Source organism: Mytilus edulis, chromosome 6 (genome assembly GCF_963676685.1).
Source record: "Mytilus edulis chromosome 6, xbMytEdul2.2, whole genome shotgun sequence".
Lineage (NCBI taxonomy): Eukaryota > Metazoa > Mollusca > Bivalvia > Mytilida > Mytilidae > Mytilus > Mytilus edulis.
Genome location: NC_092349.1, coordinates 2,713,902 through 2,738,731, shown reverse-complemented (window position 1 = coordinate 2,738,731; position 24,830 = coordinate 2,713,902). Strand labels below are relative to the sequence as shown.

Genomic DNA, 24,830 nt, shown 5'->3' with positions numbered 1-24,830 from the left:
AAGTATATTGACGGGACATTTGATCAAGCATGTAATACATAAGAAAGTTATAAGATATTTATCCGACATTTAACGAAAAAATGAAATGTAATAGGCGAGTCCGGATGGTGACCTGAAGTAACCCCGGACTAGGTGTATTCGCAAACTATAGACATCGATAGAGATATAAAACTTCACACATTATTTGATGAGACGAACTTATTCATTTTTATTCATTCAACTTTTTCCTTATTGTATTGTCGTCGGAAACATTAATAAAAGACGTTTACCTTAGAATCAACAAATTAATATTAGGCGAGTCCGGACTGTGACCTGATATAACCCCGGACCAGGAGTATACGGATTGTATATGAATATACTAAATTATTTGTTTAATTGAAAGATTTGTTTTCCCTTTTTGCTTTTTACTTTTCCTTTATTCATTTCTCTATTTCTTTAGTTATTCGATTGTCATCGGAAAAATCAATAAACGACACTTAAGCGGCGTTCAACAATGTAATACACATTCTTGAACAGGTGAGTCCGGACTGTGACCTGACATGACCCCGGACTAGCTTGAGGTTTACTATACCTGCGTGTATTGCATTACGACGACTAACTGTATGTAAACTGTTTATTGTCGTAAAGTATATTGACGGGACATTTGATCAAGCATGTAATACATAAGAAAGTTATAAGATATTTATCCGACATTTAACGAAAAAATGAAATGTAATAGGCGAGTCCGGATGGTGACCTGAAGTAACCCCGGACTAGGTGTATTCGCAAACTATAGACATCGATAGAGATATAAAACTTCACACATTATTTGATGAGACGAACTTATTCATTTTTATTCATTCAACTTTTTCCTTATTGTATTGTCGTCGGAAACATTAATAAAAGACGTTTACCTTAGAATCAACAAATTAATATTAGGCGAGTCCGGACTGTGACCTGATATAACCCCGGACCAGGAGTATACGGATTGTATATGAATATACTAAATTATTTGTTTAATTGAAAGATTTGTTTTCCCTTTTTGCTTTTTACTTTTCCTTTATTCATTTCTCTATTTCTTTAGTTATTCGATTGTCATCGGAAAAATCAATAAACGACACTTAAGCGGCGTTCAACAATGTAATACACATTCTTGAACAGGTGAGTCCGGACTGTGACCTGACATGACCCCGGACTAGCTTGAGGTTTACTATACCTGCGTGTATTGCATTACGACGACTAACTGTATGTAAACTGTTTATTGTCGTAAAGTATATTGACGGGACATTTGATCAAGCATGTAATACATAAGAAAGTTATAAGATATTTATCCGACATTTAACGAAAAAATGAAATGTAATAGGCGAGTCCGGATGGTGACCTGAAGTAACCCCGGACTAGGTGTATTCGCAAACTATAGACATCGATAGAGATATAAAACTTCACACATTATTTGATGAGACGAACTTATTCATTTTTATTCATTCAACTTTTTCCTTATTGTATTGTCGTCGGAAACATTAATAAAAGACGTTTACCTTAGAATCAACAAATTAATATTAGGCGAGTCCGGACTGTGACCTGATATAACCCCGGACCAGGAGTATACGGATTGTATATGAATATACTAAATTATTTGTTTAATTGAAAGATTTGTTTTCCCTTTTTGCTTTTTACTTTTCCTTTATTCATTTCTCTATTTCTTTAGTTATTCGATTGTCATCGGAAAAATCAATAAACGACACTTAAGCGGCGTTCAACAATGTAATACACATTCTTGAACAGGTGAGTCCGGACTGTGACCTGACATGACCCCGGACTAGCTTGAGGTTTACTATACCTGCGTGTATTGCATTACGACGACTAACTGTATGTAAACTGTTTATTGTCGTAAAGTATATTGACGGGACATTTGATCAAGCATGTAATACATAAGAAAGTTATAAGATATTTATCCGACATTTAACGAAAAAATGAAATGTAATAGGCGAGTCCGGATGGTGACCTGAAGTAACCCCGGACTAGGTGTATTCGCAAACTATAGACATCGATAGAGATATAAAACTTCACACATTATTTGATGAGACGAACTTATTCATTTTTATTCATTCAACTTTTTCCTTATTGTATTGTCGTCGGAAACATTAATAAAAGACGTTTACCTTAGAATCAACAAATTAATATTAGGCGAGTCCGGACTGTGACCTGATATAACCCCGGACCAGGAGTATACGGATTGTATATGAATATACTAAATTATTTGTTTAATTGAAAGATTTGTTTTCCCTTTTTGCTTTTTACTTTTCCTTTATTCATTTCTCTATTTCTTTAGTTATTCGATTGTCATCGGAAAAATCAATAAACGACACTTAAGCGGCGTTCAACAATGTAATACACATTCTTGAACAGGTGAGTCCGGACTGTGACCTGACATGACCCCGGACTAGCTTGAGGTTTACTATACCTGCGTGTATTGCATTACGACGACTAACTGTATGTAAACTGTTTATTGTCGTAAAGTATATTGACGGGACATTTGATCAAGCATGTAATACATAAGAAAGTTATAAGATATTTATCCGACATTTAACGAAAAAATGAAATGTAATAGGCGAGTCCGGATGGTGACCTGAAGTAACCCCGGACTAGGTGTATTCGCAAACTATAGACATCGATAGAGATATAAAACTTCACACATTATTTGATGAGACGAACTTATTCATTTTTATTCATTCAACTTTTTCCTTATTGTATTGTCGTCGGAAACATTAATAAAAGACGTTTACCTTAGAATCAACAAATTAATATTAGGCGAGTCCGGACTGTGACCTGATATAACCCCGGACCAGGAGTATACGGATTGTATATGAATATACTAAATTATTTGTTTAATTGAAAGATTTGTTTTCCCTTTTTGCTTTTTACTTTTCCTTTATTCATTTCTCTATTTCTTTAGTTATTCGATTGTCATCGGAAAAATCAATAAACGACACTTAAGCGGCGTTCAACAATGTAATACACATTCTTGAACAGGTGAGTCCGGACTGTGACCTGACATGACCCCGGACTAGCTTGAGGTTTACTATACCTGCGTGTATTGCATTACGACGACTAACTGTATGTAAACTGTTTATTGTCGTAAAGTATATTGACGGGACATTTGATCAAGCATGTAATACATAAGAAAGTTATAAGATATTTATCCGACATTTAACGAAAAAATGAAATGTAATAGGCGAGTCCGGATGGTGACCTGAAGTAACCCCGGACTAGGTGTATTCGCAAACTATAGACATCGATAGAGATATAAAACTTCACACATTATTTGATGAGACGAACTTATTCATTTTTATTCATTCAACTTTTTCCTTATTGTATTGTCGTCGGAAACATTAATAAAAGACGTTTACCTTAGAATCAACAAATTAATATTAGGCGAGTCCGGACTGTGACCTGATATAACCCCGGACCAGGAGTATACGGATTGTATATGAATATACTAAATTATTTGTTTAATTGAAAGATTTGTTTTCCCTTTTTGCTTTTTACTTTTCCTTTATTCATTTCTCTATTTCTTTAGTTATTCGATTGTCATCGGAAAAATCAATAAACGACACTTAAGCGGCGTTCAACAATGTAATACACATTCTTGAACAGGTGAGTCCGGACTGTGACCTGACATGACCCCGGACTAGCTTGAAGTTTACTATACCTGCGTGTATTGCATTACGACGACTAACTGTATGTAAACTGTTTATTGTCGTAAAGTATATTGACGGGACATTTGATCAAGCATGTAATACATAAGAAAGTTATAAGATATTTATCCGACATTTAACGAAAAAATGAAATGTAATAGGCGAGTCCGGATGGTGACCTGAAGTAACCCCGGACTAGGTGTATTCGCAAACTATAGACATCGATAGAGATATAAAACTTCACACATTATTTGATGAGACGAACTTATTCATTTTTATTCATTCAACTTTTTCCTTATTGTATTGTCGTCGGAAACATTAATAAAAGACGTTTACCTTAGAATCAACAAATTAATATTAGGCGAGTCCGGACTGTGACCTGATATAACCCCGGACCAGGAGTATACGGATTGTATATGAATATACTAAATTATTTGTTTAATTGAAAGATTTGTTTTCCCTTTTTGCTTTTTACTTTTCCTTTATTCATTTCTCTATTTCTTTAGTTATTCGATTGTCATCGGAAAAATCAATAAACGACACTTAAGCGGCGTTCAACAATGTAATACACATTCTAGAACAGGTGAGTCCGGACTGTGACCTGACATGACCCCGGACTAGCTTGAAGTTTACTATACCTGCGTGTATTGCATTACGACGACTAACTGTATGTAAACTGTTTATTGTCGTAAAGTATATTGACGGGACATTTGATCAAGCATGTAATACATAAGAAAGTTATAAGATATTTATCCGACATTTAACGAAAAAATGAAATGTAATAGGCGAGTCCGGATGGTGACCTGAAGTAACCCCGGACTAGGTGTATTCGCAAACTATAGACATCGATAGAGATATAAAACTTCACACATTATTTGATGAGACGAACTTATTCATTTTTATTCATTCAACTTTTTCCTTATTGTATTGTCGTCGGAAACATTAATAAAAGACGTTTACCTTAGAATCAACAAATTAATATTAGGCGAGTCCGGACTGTGACCTGATATAACCCCGGACCAGGAGTATACGGATTGTATATGAATATACTAAATTATTTGTTTAATTGAAAGATTTGTTTTCCCTTTTTGCTTTTTACTTTTCCTTTATTCATTTCTCTATTTCTTTAGTTATTCGATTGTCATCGGAAAAATCAATAAACGACACTTAAGCGGCGTTCAACAATGTAATACACATTCTTGAACAGGTGAGTCCGGACTGTGACCTGACATGACCCCGGACTAGCTTGAAGTTTACTATACCTGCGTGTATTGCATTACGACGACTAACTGTATGTAAACTGTTTATTGTCGTAAAGTATATTGACGGGACATTTGATCAAGCATGTAATACATAAGAAAGTTATAAGATATTTATCCGACATTTAACGAAAAAATGAAATGTAATAGGCGAGTCCGGATGGTGACCTGAAGTAACCCCGGACTAGGTGTATTCGCAAACTATAGACATAGATAGAGATATAAAACTTCACACATTATTTGATGAGACGAACTTATTCATTTTTATTCATTCAACTTTTTCCTTATTGTATTGTCGTCGGAAACATTAATAAAAGACGTTTACCTTAGAATCAACAAATTAATATTAGGCGAGTCCGGACTGTGACCTGATATAACCCCGGACCAGGAGTATACGGATTGTATATGAATATACTAAATTATTTGTTTAATTGAAAGATTTGTTTTCCCTTTTTCCTTTTTACTTTTCCTTTATTCATTTCTCTATTTCTTTAGTTATTCGATTGTCATCGGAAAAATCAATAAACGACACTTAAGCGGCGTTCAACAATGTAATACACATTCTTGAACAGGTGAGTCCGGACTGTGACCTGACATGACCCCGGACTAGCTTGAGGTTTACTATACCTGCGTGTATTGCATTACGACGACTAACTGTATGTAAACTGTTTATTGTCGTAAAGTATATTGACGGGACATTTGATCAAGCATGTAATACATAAGAAAGTTATAAGATATTTATCCGACATTTAACGAAAAAATGAAATGTAATAGGCGAGTCCGGATGGTGACCTGAAGTAACCCCGGACTAGGTGTATTCGCAAACTATAGACATCGATAGAGATATAAAACTTCACACATTATTTGATGAGACGAACTTATTCATTTTTATTCATTCAACTTTTTCCTTATCAAATTGTCATCGAAAAAATTAACAAAAGACTTTTATCCGAGAAGCAACGAAATAATACTAGGCGAGTCCAGATCGTGACCTGAAATAACCCCGGACTGGGAGTATACGGGTTATATATACATATACTGTATTAAGTGTTTAATTGAAAGATTTTATTCCATTTTTCCTTTTTCTTTTTTTTTTTCATTTATTTCTCTATTTCTGTAGTTATTTGACTATGATCGGAATGATCAATAAAAGACACTAAAGCAGCAATCAACCATGCAATACACAATCTTGAACAGGTGAGTCAGGCCTGTGACCTGACATGACCCCACACTAGCTTGAAGTTTTCTATACCTGTGTGTAATAAATTAATTTTCATTTCAAACACCATAGATGAATATTATAGGACAGACCAGGAACAACCAATGACATGCATATTCTATGTTTTTAATAAAACTAGGGTCAATCGATTGTGTATGAAAGCTCCAAGTGATTGTACAGTAGATGTGCAAGCGATTGTACAGTCAATAAACATATCTGACATAGAGAAAAGGAATATATTTGGAATTCTTCGGGGACAATGGCTTTGAAACTTTCAGACAGATGAGACTATATATCAGAAAAGGTACACGTGAAAAGTCTGGTAGAAACGATTGTTTTTCGATGTTTATTTGACATTTTTGATCGCTGTTGTGAGACAGTTTCAATCGTTTTACTCGGAGCTCCACCATTCTAAGAAAAACGTTTGGATGAAAATATCTTTTTTTTATTATCTAATTGGTTCATATTTACACAGAAAATGATTTAGATACCAAAATTTGAAGCAGAAACGTCATTAAGTAATATTAGAGTTCATCAAAGTTTCCATCAAGCAACTTATTTTTCAAATGTCGGAGCTATGCTTGACAGTCTCCCAAATGACAAAAAAATTAGAAAACTGTCAGCACTTAGATGTTATATCCATAAATCATATTTTATTTTGAACAGACGAAATTACTGTTGAACAAAACACAATCCTTTTCAGAAATGTACATAGTTATATTCGCCATACAAAAAGATGCTTTGATTAATATTACTGTATTTTAAAGTGTACTCGTATCCAGCTGTTATTGTGTAAACATAATATATTTATTGTATATATTTTTCAAACTAGACTGAAATATATAATTGCTGTCATCTTGAAACTTTGTAGATTGTACTTATTTGGAGAGGATTATCTTTTGTTATAACTGGAATTCAATACTATTGTATATCTAGACAATAAAATATGTTTAAACTAATGAGAAAACCGTGCAGTTTCGTTCCCACACTGTGTATACACAATGCTTGTGACCACAAAAACACAGATCAAGTTTAAATTTTGTAGGTGTCATTTAAACCATTCTAGAGTTATGTTCTTTTACAAATGGGGAAAATGCTGAAATTTTCGTTTCAGTTTTCTTACGTACATGAAGGTTTGACTTTACCAAATGTTAGGAAACTTATACACTATGCTTAGTACCACAACACAGAGATAAGTTCGAATTTTGGTAGCGTCACTGAAACCGTTCTGGATCCCGGAGTTGTTATACTCCGTTACAAATGAATAATGAAAATGATATATGATATGCAAGCGGGTGCATCGTCTGTGTCCCATGGACACATTCCCCATTTACTCTGAAACATGTTTACTTCTTACTCAGTCGGAAACCCAGTTGAAATAGAACAAACGAATCGAAGCTCTTTGTTAGAGAAGGCGAGAAATGTTTACTGTAATGTTTACTATAGTGAAATTTTTTTTTAAAGTTAATAGAAACAAACAAAATTACAATTTTCTTTCTCAATTACGAAGTGTTTTATTTTAAAAACACCATTTGCATAAGTTTTAAATTTATTTAGTACATAGTTGAGCAAAACAATTAGATATCAAGTCGACGACATGGGTATCTTTCAAGTTGGATGTAGAAAATGCATAATCTTCGATTTTTAAAATAAAATTAACACGGACGGAAAACATATCAATCTATTAGTTCAGTAATTTTCGTGTCTGCCCTTCCATTGTGTGATTCAAGAAAAAAATCAAAAAAATGGGTAACAAATGTATCGAAAAGAGAAAATCGAGTGCACCCTTTTATGTTAGGGCGTGTTTGAGTTAAATATTTTGTCTTGATATCGTACAAAGCAAGAATATTTCATACATCGTCTCGCTTCAGATTCTATCATTTTTATATATCAAAGCTACAGGTTGACTTTATAACATAAAAAAAATCACAGTACTAAAAGATGAAATATATGGGTCAAGTGATATACTCTCATCTCCATTAATGAATCACAAAAACAGAGTAGGTGTGTTCGAATAGCTATTTTTTTTACTGAAAGTACTTGACGACAGTCTTTCAAGTTGGATGATGAAAATGCATATCTTCGAAAAATTCGAATTGTTTGTGTGTGATAACTAGGGTTTATAGTCTTCAACCACTAAAAAAATCTAGTCTGCCCTTTCACGAAATATTAAATTAGAATTTTTTTAAATGTTTATGAATTTTCGAAAATTCCACCTGAAAACCGATCAGACAATAGTTTTAAGTTGAACCAATGCAGACTAGATCATTAACTGATGCTCATTAGCTAGTTGATACATTTGTCTTTTAAAATACAACTGACATATAAGGATCGTAATGGTGCAATGTGGATAAATTTATCGGTTTCCAAGAGCAAAATTGGTAGCGCGTCATCCCTACAATGACTTCTACGATTGTGAAAATGAACTGGCGTAATGGGGAGATAATTTTGACGTATTTCGCAATTTAATATATGTAGTAGCTTGTCGCTTGCCTATTTTGTCAAAAAAACACAAATATTGACGGATGGGATCCATAAACAGTTCATTGTAATTGTTGTAGAATGCCTCTGCTCTATTAGTTGTACGTCTTTCGGTAGATGGGATTTTAGCCCTTACGGATGGTGAAACCAACGCACTATCATCAAATATTTGTCTATCGTTATTATGTATGATACAAATGTGTCACAAGTAAACTGGTGCAAATAATTTCCGAATATTGGCGCAATTGATATATTTGAAAGAAAAAATGGCGCAAATGATACCCTTGAAAAACATTAACTGTCACAAAAGGACTACTGCCAACTATAGTCAGTCGTTTTTAAACTGGTTTTTTTCTAAGTTTATGATGCAAATACATGTATGGGATTATAAATAAGATTATTTTTTTAAATCATTTCATAGTTCAACAGTTTTCCAAATATCATTTCGTTCATAACACTTTTATGTAATACATTTGTTTATGATCCGGTCCTTCCCTAATTTGATTATCAGTATGACTAACGGAATTATTGCCAGAGTTATTGTGAGGTGACATGACCAGGTATTCTAGTGATTTCCTGTCGGACTTTAAAACACATATAGTACACAATTACGTAATGCGTGTTCATGCATCGCGTCACTGCTGCTCATATGCTGCTACTGTCACGGTATATATCAGTATATGGGGTTTATGCGGTTATACAGGTCTGATTAATTTTCATAATTATTATACATATGTAATGCATCTTGTTTATTTCTGCCAAAATTAACTTCCTTCCGAATAATTTTAATAAAAAACGGAAAAAATAATTCTAAGAAAATCCACTTTCTCCCTATAATTTATAAAAAAATATTTCCATGTTTTTTAAAGTCATTTGTAAACATTCATACTGTATGTATGATTTTTTAAAAAGTAATTGCACAACTGTAAATTGAAGATACAGAATCATTGCAAGGCTAACTTGCATGCTTGTCTTCTCTTCTAGACTATACAAGAGTAAGAGCAAAATTTGATTATCTTATCATTATTATAATGTACTGTGTTACAGTTCTCAAAAAATTATCTTCCTTCTCCTGATTAAAAAAAGAAAAGGTGATTCTAAGAAAATTCATAATTTTTACCTAGTCCGGGTCCGGCATTTAGTCCGGGTCCGGCGTCCGGTCCGGGTCCGGGTTTCATACCAAAGTCCGGGTCCGGAGTCCGGTCCGGTCCGGGTTTCAGTACGTACCCTTGTATACCAGTCGCATCAAATTCCATTATATTGACAACGATGTGTGAACAAAATAAACATATATATATATATAAAATAGTTAAAATAGGGGTACAGTAGTCAACAATGTGTTATAATTTTAATCACTATAAAAACAAATAAATACGCAAAAAAAGAAGCACACAAAGACATATAGACAAGCATATCAGCAAAACGCCATTTCCAAAAAAGATCATTTGTGATGAAATATTCTAAAAATCTCAACATATATATATCAACGTTGACCTTTGCACTTTTAAACGCCTACATACGATACATTTTTTACTAGGAAAACACAAAGAGTAACATTATTATTATCGAGATTATAATAGAAGCACAACATGTCTATAAATGTGGCGTCATTAAGTATATTTTGCATCCTGTTCTGTATACAATTATTGATTATCAGGTCGTACCTGGCCAAGATGTCCATGCTAAAAAAATCCTTTTTTTTACCCCATCCCCTTCCCCTCCCGAAAATCAAAGGATCAACCCCTTACAATATAATCTTTGTCTAATGACTGGAACATTGACAGGTCTATCGATAGTTTTTAAAAGATGTATTGAACGATAATGTATTATTTGTATTCACTCTTCAGTCAGTGCGTACTGAACATGCTGAAGTCTCCGAATAGGTTGATCACAGTTGATGATTGACGACCATTGACGAACCTGTGATTGGATACTGACAATCCACATGTGATATACTGCGTCTTCTGTTAAGGTAAAGTATATATTTCATATGATGTATCAAAATATATATTGCTATACTACTTATTGTGATGACATTATGCATATCTCACTATGTTTATATTGTCGAAAACAACTGAAAAGAAATGACGACATGTAAACTGCTATTGATATATTTAGTAACCAGTGCTCAATTTTCAAATTCAGTTTACTACCTATATATCTATTTAAAAAGAATAAATGCCTCTTTAAAAGATTTTGTAAAGTACAGTAGTAATTTGGTAAGAATAAATCGATAGTCACCACAAAAAGTAAGAGTTTTAACTAGGTCGAGTATTAAATAAATGTTGTGTACAATAAAGTTATGGTGCGTCATGAGAGCTACTAGATACTATAGATAGTTGCCTGTATTAAATCAACACATCTTTTCTGATAATTTTACATCGAATAACATTTGGGTTATAGTTATTCAAGATAAAAGGTATGCATTTGACAGAATACATGTGCAGATACAATAAATTACAATGACACAGATATAGCACTAGAATGATTTACATGATTACTATAGATAATAGTTTAAAAAATAAAATGATGAAAATTGTGTTAAGATGAATAAACTATATTAGAAAATGAATGAAATCTTAATCTAGACGAGATTTTCACTCTAGTCTAATACCTTAGGATGACCCACAAAATGTACATATATTGGAGATTGCTTAAAAGTTGTTAGTCAAGTAGAACAGTTGAATGTATTATGACATTAAGGTCAGGGTACAGTAATAAGGAAATACTGAGATGTATAATTGCGAACTTCTATGGCATTTGGTCAATGCTAGAGTCTGCAGAAGGACTGTTGTCTCACATTGGTATAAAAAGTTCATAAATTTGTCTTAAAATGATCAAATCTCAAATGTTAAGTCGTGCGTAGAATGTGTCCCATACTGACCCATGCTTGTGGTGTATGACCTTATATTCTACAACTATAGGTTGTTTGCCTGTGTGAGAGCTTTCACATGGTTCTTATTACTTCTTCTTATATTTATATATATATAAAAATATATGTTGTTTATGTAATTTCGGTAATTTGATAAAAATCTGTGACAAAGATTATTGTAACTGAAACTTACTGCATTCCAAACTTCTAAACCAATCATGTTTGATTCTAGAAAAAAGAAGACATAAGCATGTTAAGGCGAAACTTAAAGAATGAGTGGTCCTCATGATTATGACGTTGGACGACAGTATTTTAAAAAAATCATTGGAGATACTAAATTGACAGGGAGGCTTCAAAATAAAAGTTTTATTTAAGTAACCTCTAAACGTCATTATTGTTTGGATTTTCTTTTGCGTATCGTACTGAGAGATGGGGGATGATGGTTTGGAAATTTTTATTGTATCTATATCTAGGTCTTTTTAATTATGTATTTGACGTTGAAAAGGTTAATTTAATATTAGAAATCGTCGATTATTACAAGAAACAGGTCCAGTATAAATTTTTTACTAAAAGAGTTATCTTCCCTTAAATGGCTCATTTGAAAAAAATGATTCAAAAAGCAAAATAAAATGATATTTGTTTAATTATTTTGAATTATACAATAAATTGCCAAGTTTTCTTTATATTATTAAACAGTCTAACCATCAAATTGCAAATCTGTCTCCAAATTTGCAGATTTAGGCAAATAACTAGACCGATTTTTTACTGTGATTGTTCAATCCAAGATGGCGGTATACCATAAATCTTCCTTAAATAAATTGAATTAAAATAACTACCGGATTGCACGTTATGCGCTAACACTTTTAGGAAGTACTTATATTTATAGAAATGTATTCACAAGCACACGATTGAATATTTAAATTTCCCAATAATATATACCACATATGTAATAGAATAATAAGAACAATGATGTTGTACTAGTATACATTACTTTCTTATTATCTAAACCTCCGATTAGGATAATATAAACTTAAATCAAGATGGCGACGATGAAGATGATAATAGATGTGGACACTGGTGTAGACGACGCTTCAGCCATAATGTTAGCGCTGTCCAGACCGGAAGTAGAGGTGGTGGCAATAACTTGTGTTAATGGCAATGTTGCAATTGATGACGTATGCCGGAATACTCTCAGAGTTCTGAAAGTGTGCAACAGACTCGATGTAAGTACATGTATATCATAAAAAGAAATGTTCTATTTCTTGGTCCTATGCCAATAGACCACTTTCGAGTTCATCCGTCACCGGAAAAAATTATACGCGCCTTTATGACGTCATTTACCAGAAAGAGGGGGTCGCCTGTATCCCTGCACTATTTACGTTCATCAAGCGTCTTAGTGATCGTCATTGTGCAGGATTAACTAGAAATAATGGTTGTTCTGTAGGTACTTAATGACAATTCACTAATGACAGCAATGCTGATTTGTCAATTTTGAGAATTCAATTTGCCGAATAATTCGTAAAAAATAGAATTATAGTTTTCCAACCACTCGCTCAACATTGGAATGGAAGTGACGACGCCCCTAAACACACAAATGACGTTCACTAAAACCATAGTTTTTGACGGAAATGCATCGAACTCGAAAGTTGTCTATTGAAATTCTTTATTTTCACTGCGTTTAACGCTCGATGGGGGAGTTTGGCGGGACACTTGCTATGTAATGAGTAGCAAGTATAATCTGATAGAAAACGCACAATGGACGTAGGCGCTCTGGAAGGGGAAGCAATTCTTGTTTAAATAACATTACCACCCTTCAGGTGTTCAAAGATGATAAACGATTCAGGCCTAGTTGGTCTCTTTCACGTCTACCCAAAATTGCTACATAATTATTCTTTTTTTTAGTTTTGTTTAGCTCTATGTAAAAGTTACTTATATAATTGTGCTAGATATCGTGGGTTCTATCCCTGGCCGAGTCAATTCAGGTTTCATATTCATATAACACATTTAAATTGTCCTCATACTGAAATGCGTTATATTTGCCACTGGTTGATAAGAACCAACGTATCATCATCCATAATATCCATTATATCTTGTTCTTTATATACCTCTGAGCAACCATGCGATTCATGAGAATCAACCGAATAGTCTTAATCAAGATTATTGAAAAAAAAACAGCTTTCGATAATTAAAATTGTACATTGTAACCATATCAGCATTTATTAAATCCTTTCTCAATATTCTAAGATGATTAATTTATGAATAAATTGTTGCTCTTTAACTTGATTTCATTTTTGGCCAATTAAACTTTTTGATTCGAGTATCATTGATTAGTCTTTTGTAGACTAGACGCCCATCTGGTTTATTTGATTATCTTTGATGAGGTTAACTTCGTTTACATGGTGATGGATTAGTCCGCATGCTGTATATATGTTACTTTTATTAATTTATAATAATTACGTATACTGATTTTATGAGTGCCCCGTGTGTAAGGGTTAGGGTGCAAATAAGAAGTACGCTATAGAAGCGATCGAAGCTCCTGCTAGAGGAGGAAGATAAAGACTAGGTAACAGGTAACAGGTAACAGGTTATACTTATATCATATTTGCTCGTAGATACCAGTTTACAAAGGAGTAGAGAAATCTATTTTGGGCGAAGGAGAACGAGCTTCACATTACCATGGCAACGATGGACTAGGCGATGCGCAGAATCACGAACCTGTAGATATTACCATGATTAAAACGGAACATGCCGTAAATGCTCTATTACAATTGGTTAACGAGAATCCAGGTAAGTACGTATAGAGGCAAACAAGAGAATATATAGGATAAACAAGGATTGCAATTGACACATTGACTCATATGCTTCTCGTGATTCATTATAAAAAAAGAAGTTGTGGTATGATTATAAATGATACAACTCTCCACAAGGGACCAAATGACACAGAAATTAACAACTATAGGTCACCGTACGACCTTCAACAATAAGCAAGCAACAAGTTTATGGCAATTTTTAATATTCTATATAATTACAAATATATACAACGTAAACCCAAAAATTGTCAAGACCCATGCAGATGAAGGGATGAAAATAAGGTGCAAACGTCCATCCTGTGAGTAAAAATCTGTGAAAGTATCACAAAGTCAGGTACAAAAGTGGTACAGAAGGACAAATTGACGAACGGACGAACGAACGAATCACGTTATATGTATCCTCCGCTTTAGCAGGCGAGCTAGAGTCACTTGTCTCACAATGTCATTATGTAAAAACTTACTATTCTCTAGATTACGACGATAAACCAATGGTCATACTGACCAAACTACAATCTTAATATCGCCCCAGACCTTATTAATTTTCAAAAGAAATAAACATGCGCTGCTGAAATCGAAGACCTTTTGTGAAGGGTTTTATACAAAAAAACAAATATAGAACGTTGAACATATTTGTTTTCTCTGTAGGCTATTGTTATGTATGTTTTAATCAACCTATGGTTTTCACAATCTCCGGCGCAGAGCTCACATCCGTTCCGTACTTACTTCGTATCACTACACTAAACATTGTATTGTAGTGTACTAAGTATACGGAAAGGAAACAAGCGCTGTACGGAGATTGTGGTTTTCATTGCCACTTGCTATCTTCGGATCTTCTCTAAAATGTTTTCTTCGAAACAAATACCATTTCTGTCATTATTGTGTGTTTAAAAGAATGCACCTATTTTGACATATGATGTTAGTAAAAACCTTCACTATATTATCATGATTATAAATTATAATTTCTAGTACTTGAAATCACCAGGTGTAGGATTTTCACACCTTCGATACCGTATGGCAATGTTGTAAGGCACAATTGGACAGATGAATTCAAGGGAACTAAGAAGAAAGATTACTCATTATTTAAAACTTGCAATCTCTGATTTTAGGAGAAATAACATTAGTGGCTTTGGCGCCGTTAACAAACATTGCAATAGCCCTTAGACTTGACCCTGATTTCGGCAGCAAGTTAAAAGAAGTCTTCATTATGGGAGGAAATATAGAAGGTATACATTATGTTAAGTGTAATATTACATAATTAATGCAGTATTTCAGATCAGACAGAAAAAAGAGCGATAAGTAAAATTCAATGAGTCAGAAACCCCAAAACAACAAAGAAATATGCCAACATGCACCTGTTTATACAACGGACTCTTAATCGTCTTTCGTGTTTATATATTGAAGACAAGATCGAGCAAATATATGTCAAACTGCTCTTTGAATCTTTGAATCTTCTAACAATTACCAGGCTTCTCACAAAAGAAATCAAAGTTACTCAATTTTATTACGGCACAATATATACACAAGACAAACAGATATATTTCACAGCACAGGACAAACACTCGACTATACCACTGACAGTCACATATAACATGTAAAGTTAATGTTCAAGAGCAAATATAGCGTCTAGCCATTAGAAATGATAAATATATTCATCCAAACAGCTCGAATAAACACATGAGCTAGCCACAGTATACACAAGCACATCTTATAAATAAGTACATAAAATACATTAAAATTCATAACTAACACAGTTGTATGCGGCGGGTGGGAGGGTAAATAATTTCAATGAAAAATTTCAAATGTACCGCGAATCCCGAAACAAAGAAATATATATGAGCGTCCTGTATCCAGGTAACAAATTGACCAATCAAAATAAGGAATACTCGGAACAATTTCTTCCGAGTAAATGTAAACAGTGATTCACGTAGCCTGGAAACCTGGCCCAATCATACTGCGTCGATAAGCTAATCAGTAGCCAGGACCCCAGGCTAACATGTAGCGGAGCTAATCAGTAGCCAGGACCCAGGCTATGATTCACGTGGTAATTATCCATTTTTATAAAATCAAAAATTACACAATTACCAGGCTTCTCACAAAAGAAATCAAAGTTACTCAATTTTATTACGGCACAATATATACACAAGACAAACAGATATATTTCACATCACAGGACAAACACTCGACTATACCACTGACAGTCACATATAACATGTAAAGTTAATGTTCAAGAGCAAATATAGCGTCTAGCCATTAGAAATGATAAATATATTCATCCAAACAGCTCGAATAAACACATGAGCTAGCCGCCAAGCCAACGGCCGCCAAAAAAAATAAACAAACAACTGTGTTGAACAAAGAATTAAGCAGATTAATTTTAACTATCATATAAACAATACACAATTTAAGCTTGTTAATCTAGCATGCAAGAAATAATATCAAGCAAAAACTAAATAATTAAAGCAAGCAATTAAGGAAGAAACAATATCAACCCTGAACATAAACTTTTCTCCATACAAGAAACAATATCTCATATGAAAAGAAACAGCACCCAACAGTGTGAACAATACTCACTGAAAAGAGTCCCTTACCTGCAATATAAAATAAAAATATTAGTACATATTAATATAAATAAACCTAACTACATCTTAACCAAACAATCTTAAATAATACCAATACATATTAAGGAAAATAAAATAAAAATAATCCAAATTTTAGTATGGAAGAAATAATATCAACCATAAACTAAAAAAAACCAAAGGAAGTATGGTAGAAACATGAAATTCAACCATATCTAATCCTTTAACTCCACTTGAGAAATTCATCTCAAATGACAAGTTAACCTATCTAAATTAAATGAGCAACCCTTCTTTTAAAATATAAACCTAACTGCCTTGTACCATCACAATTGAGATGTAAACCACCATCTTTATACGCAAATAGCTCCACCTTTGGCTTTCCACATTTCAAAAAATTTCTATACGAATGAATGAATTCGACTTCATAACTCAAACATAAATTTAACAAAGCCATATTAACATCCTTTATCTTCTGACCTGTTTCCTCAAAATCAACAGGACGCGGAAGAATACCAGACAAAGCAATAACCATAAAAGGAAACAACAACTTGGCGGTAGAAATTAAATTACAATAGGCAGACTTAAACTGATCAATAGTTAAAATATGAAAATAATTTCAATGAAAAATTTCAAATGTACCGCGAATCCCGAAACAAAGAAATATATATGAGCGTCCTGTATCCAGGTAACAAATTGACCAATCAAAATAAGGAATACTCGGAACAATTTCTTCCGAGTAAATGTAAACAGTGATTCACGTGGTAATTATCCATTTTTATAAAATCAAAAATTACACAAAATTTATATAATAAACACATACTCGTTAACACCAGAAGTGGATAATTACAACCTCCTCGACACGTGGTTATTAAGATCACTTTTTATTATTTTAAGGAAAAGGAGGAGATAGACTTGGAGCTGAATTTAATTTCTTTGCTGATCCAGAAGCGGCCTATGTCACATTACAAGAGCTCCATTGTCAAACTACGATTGTTTCCTGGGAACTGTGTAAATCTGTAGGTGCAGGTGTTTCTTGGGTAAGTTATATATTTGTGATTTTGAGGGTCAACTTTTACACGACAAGTTTTGTGTTACGTTAACACATCATAAGGTAGTATAAAATCTATAAATCGCCTCCCTGAAATTGATTTATACAATGTAAAGAATACGTTTTATATTTGATCTATATACAACTTTGAATTTAATAATAGCTTTTCGGATAGCTTTTCGGATATATTTGTTACTCATTCCAAAACAATTCTATTACAAAGAATAAGCACCCACGTTAGTTTGATAAGCTTATTTATAATATTGGATAATGATTATCTATGAATTGTATTTATGTTCTTAAAACTTCTGGAATCCCTCTTATGTTTTAGTTTATAATTCAACATTTATTTTTATTTATTTAAATGGAATTAAATCATTATGATATCTTAAGAAATTTGATGAAATAGAAAACAATTTCATGGCTGGTTTTATTTCACAGGATTGGTATAATCAATGGGTTGAGGTGGACACCAATAAAGCACGTTTCTTTAAAAATATCTGCCGTATGACAGCTGAACGGAACAGAAATATCATCAAAACAGAAGACTTTTCGTTGTGTGACCTATTAGCTATGGCATTAGCTATTGATAATAATATAATTACGGAGTATTTAAATGTATGGTCAACTGTGGAATTGGGTGGAGTTCATACCAGGGGTCAGCTAATTTCTGACTGGAGAAATAAAACCAAAAATCCTCCAAACGTCAGAATAGTAAAGAAATTTAGTATCGAGAAAGCTAAAGAATACTATATGTCCATGGTTCTTTAACCAATGTAAGTCTGTAGTTTATACTCATTGAATAAAGTTTACACTGTCAAACAATGGTAATTTTTTTTAAATGTCTACATTAAATGAAAGACAACCATCATAATTGATCAACAGCATCATTTTTCATTGCACAAGTAATATGATTGGTACCTAAAGCAGTACCTTCTCTAATTTTGTTGTGTCTTGGTTTAGTACATTTCGTTAACGTATGGTTTCTAATTGTGTCTTGGTATCTTACATTTTTCGAAGAACATGTTGGTTTTTTGTTTTGTAGTTTTGGTTTCATATTGCTTCCAAAGTTTCTAAGTATTTATACAACCCGGAATTTCTTAGAGTTGTGGCTTTGATCGTTCACCCCGTAGGTAAATCCAGAAAAATGTCTTCGGACACGCGAAATTTATACAGTGATTCTTATATTTTTTTTCAATCTTATTTCAACCTCTTGCTTTACATACAATTGGCTGTGATTGAATTGAACATTATTTTTTAATCTAGAAAAATCGTCTTTGAATACTATTAGTTGATCGACGAGTTTACTAAATCTCGTAATTTAATTAAGAACATACAAATCAAGATTTAAACATATCAGGTGTAGCGCACCTGGTATCAGATATGTTAACTACTTAACAAACAACTCACGAAAAGCCAAAGCTCAAATGTATATGGACATCTCTATATAACTTGGCTTTTTCATGTCCCACTGCTATTCAACGAATGCTTATAGCGATTCGTTTAATATCGCAATGAGATAGTAAACAAAGCATGCTGGATATAAAAACAAAAGACATGTTCATTGAATAGATAAAAACTTGGTTCAATAGTCACAATACTTAAAATTTAATAAAACCAAGTAAGCCGAAATTAAATTTTTAAATTTTTTAACCTCTATTTTGACCACAGCCACAATGACACTGAGCAATGAATTTCAACTCTTTTTTAATTTTTCATCAACTCTTAAACACGAACATGCCTATCATATTTTAAACTCAAAATCTCCATAAAACACAACAAAGAAAACGTTCAAAAACAGAGGATTTCAATTTAAGTTTAAAACGTATTCAGAAATTATTGCGTGTATTTTATTATGTCGATTTTAATTTGAAGAATAGACAAAAATACGAGATTGATGATTCAATTTAGGAAAATCTGCATACAGTTATGTGTATCTGATATCAGAATTAGATTTCTTATGTTTGCGATACTCACCAAGTCGTATTAATCTCATTAATTAAAACCTCGCAATAATTTCTGAATTTACAGTAACAGGTACCGCTTCAGTATATATAACATGTATAACACACTTTTTCAATTAGCTATTATACAAATAAAGGAAAATAACAGAGGCAACCGAAAAAGGGGCATATAATAATGCTTCTTACCTTTCATTGAAATGCTCAATTTTCGTTGTCGAACAGTGAAGCTTAATCTTACAGGAATTTACAATCTTATTATTTAAAAAAACAGTATTGTAATGACTCCACTAAACATTTAATGTTCTAACAAACAAACATAGAAAAGGATACTATGACAATGCCATGGCAAAAACTAACAGTTTATAAAACACGAAAGACTAAGAACATATAAGAAAGCTAGTACAATTGAAGCATGAAGTATACTTTTAAAGCATGATTGATTAAACAAATCTGACAAACATTTTCCGTTTGCCATAAACTAGCACCAAGTCTACCTCGCCAAAATAACGCTTAATTGAGTTTTAAATATAATACAAGATTCATGCACTTCAGTGATATGATACTAATGGTAACATAATCTGATGGAATTGCTCCTTATTTCAAGAACGCTCCCTTATTTCTAGTTCGGGTACATTGTTTCCATGTTAATTTAATGCGTTTAACACACATGCATTGCCTAGAATTAACAAATTATTCTAGATGCATTATGCAACAAAATGTCGATAAAATTGAACCCCACGATCATTTTGTCTGTTGGAACACCCCCTTTTTTGTGAGGTTCTTGTTGCTCAGTCTTGATTTTTCTGTGTAGTGTTTTCTTGACTGTTTCCTTGATTGTTTGTTCGTCTTTTTTCGTTTTTTCCATGCTTTTGTCTGTCTTTCTTTGACGTGGGAATTTTGATTGTCCCGACTCTTTTTGACATGAAATACATATAAAAAAAAATGTCGCATCGAAATACACTTCTTAGTATCTTTTTCGTCACGGTTTAAAATTACGGTATTTATAAGACAAAAAATGCACTAAATAACAAAACAGAGACAAAATGAATGATAGGTTTATGCAATAAGTTTTGATAGATAAATTTCAAAATGAATTTCCCTTCAACAATTGTTTCCGATAATGAATCTTTTAAGCATCAGAATCTGAACGAAAAGGACCATCGAATAGGTGTCATGTTAAATGATATATATCTAAAGTTGTTCCCATATTGCCTAAATAGCATTGAGTACACTATAAAGCTGTACCAATTCTACTAGCTACTATGACGAAAAATATTCTTTCTAAATCTCCTCTCTAAGCTTATAAATAAATAAAATAACGATTTTTTTAAGACTCAGTCCTAGTATCATCTGCTCTGTCTCAAACTCTCCAACTTCAAAATATTTTGCTTTTTAAAAAAAACGATTTATTTAATTTGTCATGTGTTGATACTCATTTGGATATATTTGATATCGGTAGTTTTTAATTGTAGTCAGATTGATAATTCCTCTTCTATGCATTGATAGCGTCTTTGATTTTCTCCCAGAAAATGAAATTTCCGTGCACATCATTTGGGTATTCGATATATGTTTTTTTCTGAATAATTTCATATAATACTAAAGGTAACTCCTCAGGTTGCAGTTGCTCGTAAAACACAAGAAAAATTAGACTTTTGTCTTTCTTTCTGTGAATACTTTCCATTCTTGCCATATTATATTCAAACATGCAATAGTCGGATTCGATAAAAGACCTCGTTATGATGCAGATTGTTTTTCGACTGCTTTGGATGGCTTGGGTGATATTGTCAGTTATGGCTGCGCCCGGTAGAAAGTCTCGATGATGTATACATAGTTTCAAATGTCCATCTTGTTCTAGATTATCAATACAGTCTTTCGTTACAAACGTTCTAATTTCGTCGGAGTAAGATATAAAAGCATCGTAGACGTATTGTCCACGATTGTCCATGTTATTTTGAGAGGCATATCTCAATTTTGCTGTATAAAATAAATAGCGGAGTTTCCACCTGTGTCTATAAATGAGAGATGCTATCAATAATGATATGAAGCCAAATAAAGTGAATGACACGCCAACTATCAAATATGAGTAATTCATGCAGTCTGTTTGAAGATGATGTATTAAGTCCTCAAACGAATTTGACATTGGCATGCTCCCGTTTTCTAGAACGCATTTGTATTGATTAAAATTTACAAAATGTTCACGAACATTAATCATCCATTCCAAGTAAGGGAGTAAAGAGCAGCCACAGTTTAGGGGATTTCCACCCAGATTTATTTTTAGATTATTATTTTCTTTAAGAATTTGATCTATATTCGCTATTGAATCATCATCTAAATAAACTATTGAATTATTTGAAAGATTTAGCATCTCTAAATGAATTATATGTTTCAAGTGAAAGTTGATATGTTTAAGGAAATTATAACTTAAGTCAATGACTTTCAAGTGCGGTTGGTCATTGAATAATTCAGAATTTAGTTTATAAATTGAATTATTTGAGAGCGAGATAAATTCAAGTCTATTGTATTTGGTCATCATATAGGTATTGTTCGCTAAATAGTTTCCAAGTTTGTTTCCATCGATTTTAAGGGTTGTCACGTATGTAAGATTAAGCAATAGCTGACTAAAACCCAAATTACTGAAAGCTAGACTTCGAAGATTAGGTGGGGCCCGTATACTACGTTGTTTTGGGAAAACTAGCACGTCGTTATTCTTGGTACAATACAATTCACGAATGTGTGTATTGTAGAGTGCATTATTTATTTTGTCCCATGGAAATGTATGAACTGCTGGCATTAATCCTTCAGTGATATCTATATCCAATTCTAAAACTGTCAGTCTTCCGAGTTTCATAAATGCTCCTAACCCATCGATCCGTAGAATGTTGCACTTGCTGATATAGACATTGGTCAGATATGGTGTATACTTGAATGTATCATTATGGAGGGAAACGGTATCACAAATACTAAAATTGAGTGTTCGGAGATTTTGAAGTGAGGAAAACCCCTTTCCAAATAACTGCATATTATGATTCACACAGCTAACATCTAATACTAATACTTCTAACAGGATTAAATCTGCAATTGTCTCATCTGGGAAAATTTTATTAATTGTTCCAAAATTATTGTTTCGAACAGAGAGCTGTTTCAAGGATTTTAAAGGCTGAAAGCTTCCCTTCGGAAGTTGTTTCTTATTGTAATACAAACCATTCTTTTCGAGAGCGAGATGTACGAGGTTATTTAGCCCATAAAATGTTTGTTCATTTATTGATGATACATGGCAATATGATATATCAAGTTCTCTAAGATTCTTCATACCGCCAAAGGTTTTATTTGGTATACGATTGATAATATTGTTCCCGAGTTTAAGAGTTTGCAGGTGTCGAAGACCAGTGAACGTCTGCTTGGTATATAATATCAATATGTTGAATGATAAATCTAACGTAATAAGATTTGTCATGTTTTCGAATGTATTATCTGGTATTTGCATCAGGAAGTTGTGTTGTAAATAAAGGTGAATAGTATTGTCTGGCAAACGTGGAATACTTGTTAGGTTTCTATAAGAACAGTCTACATACAGTTCTTCTTGGTCGGTAAAGTTTGCACAGGGGAATATCAGATCAGATTTCACGGACTCTGTTTTGATTGTATGTATTAAGAAACATAACACTAACCAAAACTTTAGAATTACTATGAAGTTCATTTCGATCTTTCTTCATGCACTTGCCTGTAAAAAATATTAAATTATTTATAATGCCATATTGTTTAACACAATCAGCCTGACATAAACAACAAAAAAATCGAACAATTCAATTCTTGTTGATACGTTAAGCTATACTAATTTCATCGAAAATGATTGTTTGACAAACGACTTCGTCAACGACGCTTCCACTACCAAAAGCATTTTCAGATTAGTTTATTAAAGCTTTTAAATTCTCTTTCAAAGTTGATGAAGTTTGTTGACAGCCCTTATAAACAAATTGATATCTGAATACTTTTGTTTTATAGACTTGTGGAAAGAAATCATCGACATATTTCAAGTTCATGATTTTGCATTTAAAATTCAGTATCCTAATTACAATCCAAAATCACGGGATGGATATATCAGGTTCCAATTTTAGATATCGAAGATCGCGGTTATAAATTCAGCCAATATATATATATATATATATATATAAATACATATATAAATCACAGTTAACAATTATTTAAGTAAGTTTATCTAACTCCCATATTCTAAGATAATTAATTAAGAGATAGAACCGTCCGGTCTATCTAAATGAGTTTTAAAAGACCACATAATTATTTAAATAAAACCAATTACCAATAACAATTCAATTTCCGGAGAATTTAAACAATACAGCTTAATACTGACCTTTAGTAGGATAATTTATATTCAAAGCTATATCATCATCTTCTTCTCTGTGTTTTGTCCAGATATAATGTGTAAAAGTAAATTGCATCACAGGATTTCAGTTTACTTTATTGACGTTTTTACTTCCTTTATAGAAAAAAAAAAACACTTTGCAATTGTTATTGTAACTTCCTTATTCATAATTCCGATTTATAGATTCATCGCATTTTTTTCATAAATATAAATAGTGTGACAATATAATTCTATATTACATTTTCACTGCTTGTTTTAGATAATAACATTTAACATAAAATTGAGAATGAAAATGGGGAATGTGCCAAAGAGACAACAACCCGACCATAGAAAAAAAACAACAGCAGAAGGTCACCAACAGGTCTTCAATGTAGCGAGAAATTCCCGCACCCGGATGCGTCCTTCAACTGGCCCTTAAACAAATATATACTTGTTCAGTGATAATGAACGCCATACTAATTTCCAAATTGTACACAAGAAACTAAAATTAAAATAATACAAGACTAACAAAGGCCAGAGGCTCCTGACTTGGGACAGGCGCAA

At 32.8% G+C, this 24,830-nt stretch overlaps 1 protein-coding gene and 1 long non-coding RNA gene across 3 annotated transcripts; one reads left to right on the top strand and one right to left on the bottom strand.

Annotated features, from left to right (window-relative positions):
- Nucleotides 1–10,471: 10,471 nt before the first annotated feature.
- On the top strand, nt 10,472–18,767 carry LOC139526933 (nucleoside hydrolase-like). Of its 2 annotated transcripts, none has more exons than XM_071322117.1 (6): nt 10,472–10,608; nt 12,527–12,731; nt 14,121–14,295; nt 15,425–15,541; nt 17,789–17,931; nt 18,384–18,767. In XM_071322117.1, the coding sequence occupies exons 2-6, from the start codon at nt 12,549–12,551 to the stop codon at nt 18,711–18,713; spliced, it is 948 nt and encodes a 315-aa protein (XP_071178218.1). In that variant the 5' UTR covers nt 10,472–10,608; nt 12,527–12,548; the 3' UTR covers nt 18,714–18,767. The 2 variants fall into 2 exon arrangements, with proteins under 2 accessions (XP_071178218.1, XP_071178219.1); XM_071322118.1 differs by having other exon boundaries at nt 10,530–10,608; nt 12,549–12,731.
- Nucleotides 18,768–20,250: 1,483 nt separating this feature from the next.
- Nucleotides 20,251–24,398, bottom strand: LOC139526940 (uncharacterized). The gene is made up of 2 exons (XR_011665224.1): nt 24,276–24,398; nt 20,251–23,627 (listed from the first exon to the last, which is right to left on the bottom strand). It is a non-coding gene; the product is annotated as an uncharacterized lncRNA (long non-coding RNA).
- Nucleotides 24,399–24,830: the final 432 nt, after the last annotated feature.

Bases quoted from the DNA above. Each gene is read 5' to 3' on its own strand.
- LOC139526933 (XM_071322117.1), top strand. From the start codon at position 12,549: ATGGCGACGATGAAGATGATAATAGATGTGGACACTGGTGTAGACGAC. The intron at 12,732-14,120 runs GTAAGTACATGT...ATTTGCTCGTAG, and splicing joins AAGTGTGCAACAGACTCGAT to ATACCAGTTTACAAAGGAGT. The intron at 17,932-18,383 runs GTAAGTTATATA...TTTATTTCACAG, and splicing joins TAGGTGCAGGTGTTTCTTGG to GATTGGTATAATCAATGGGT.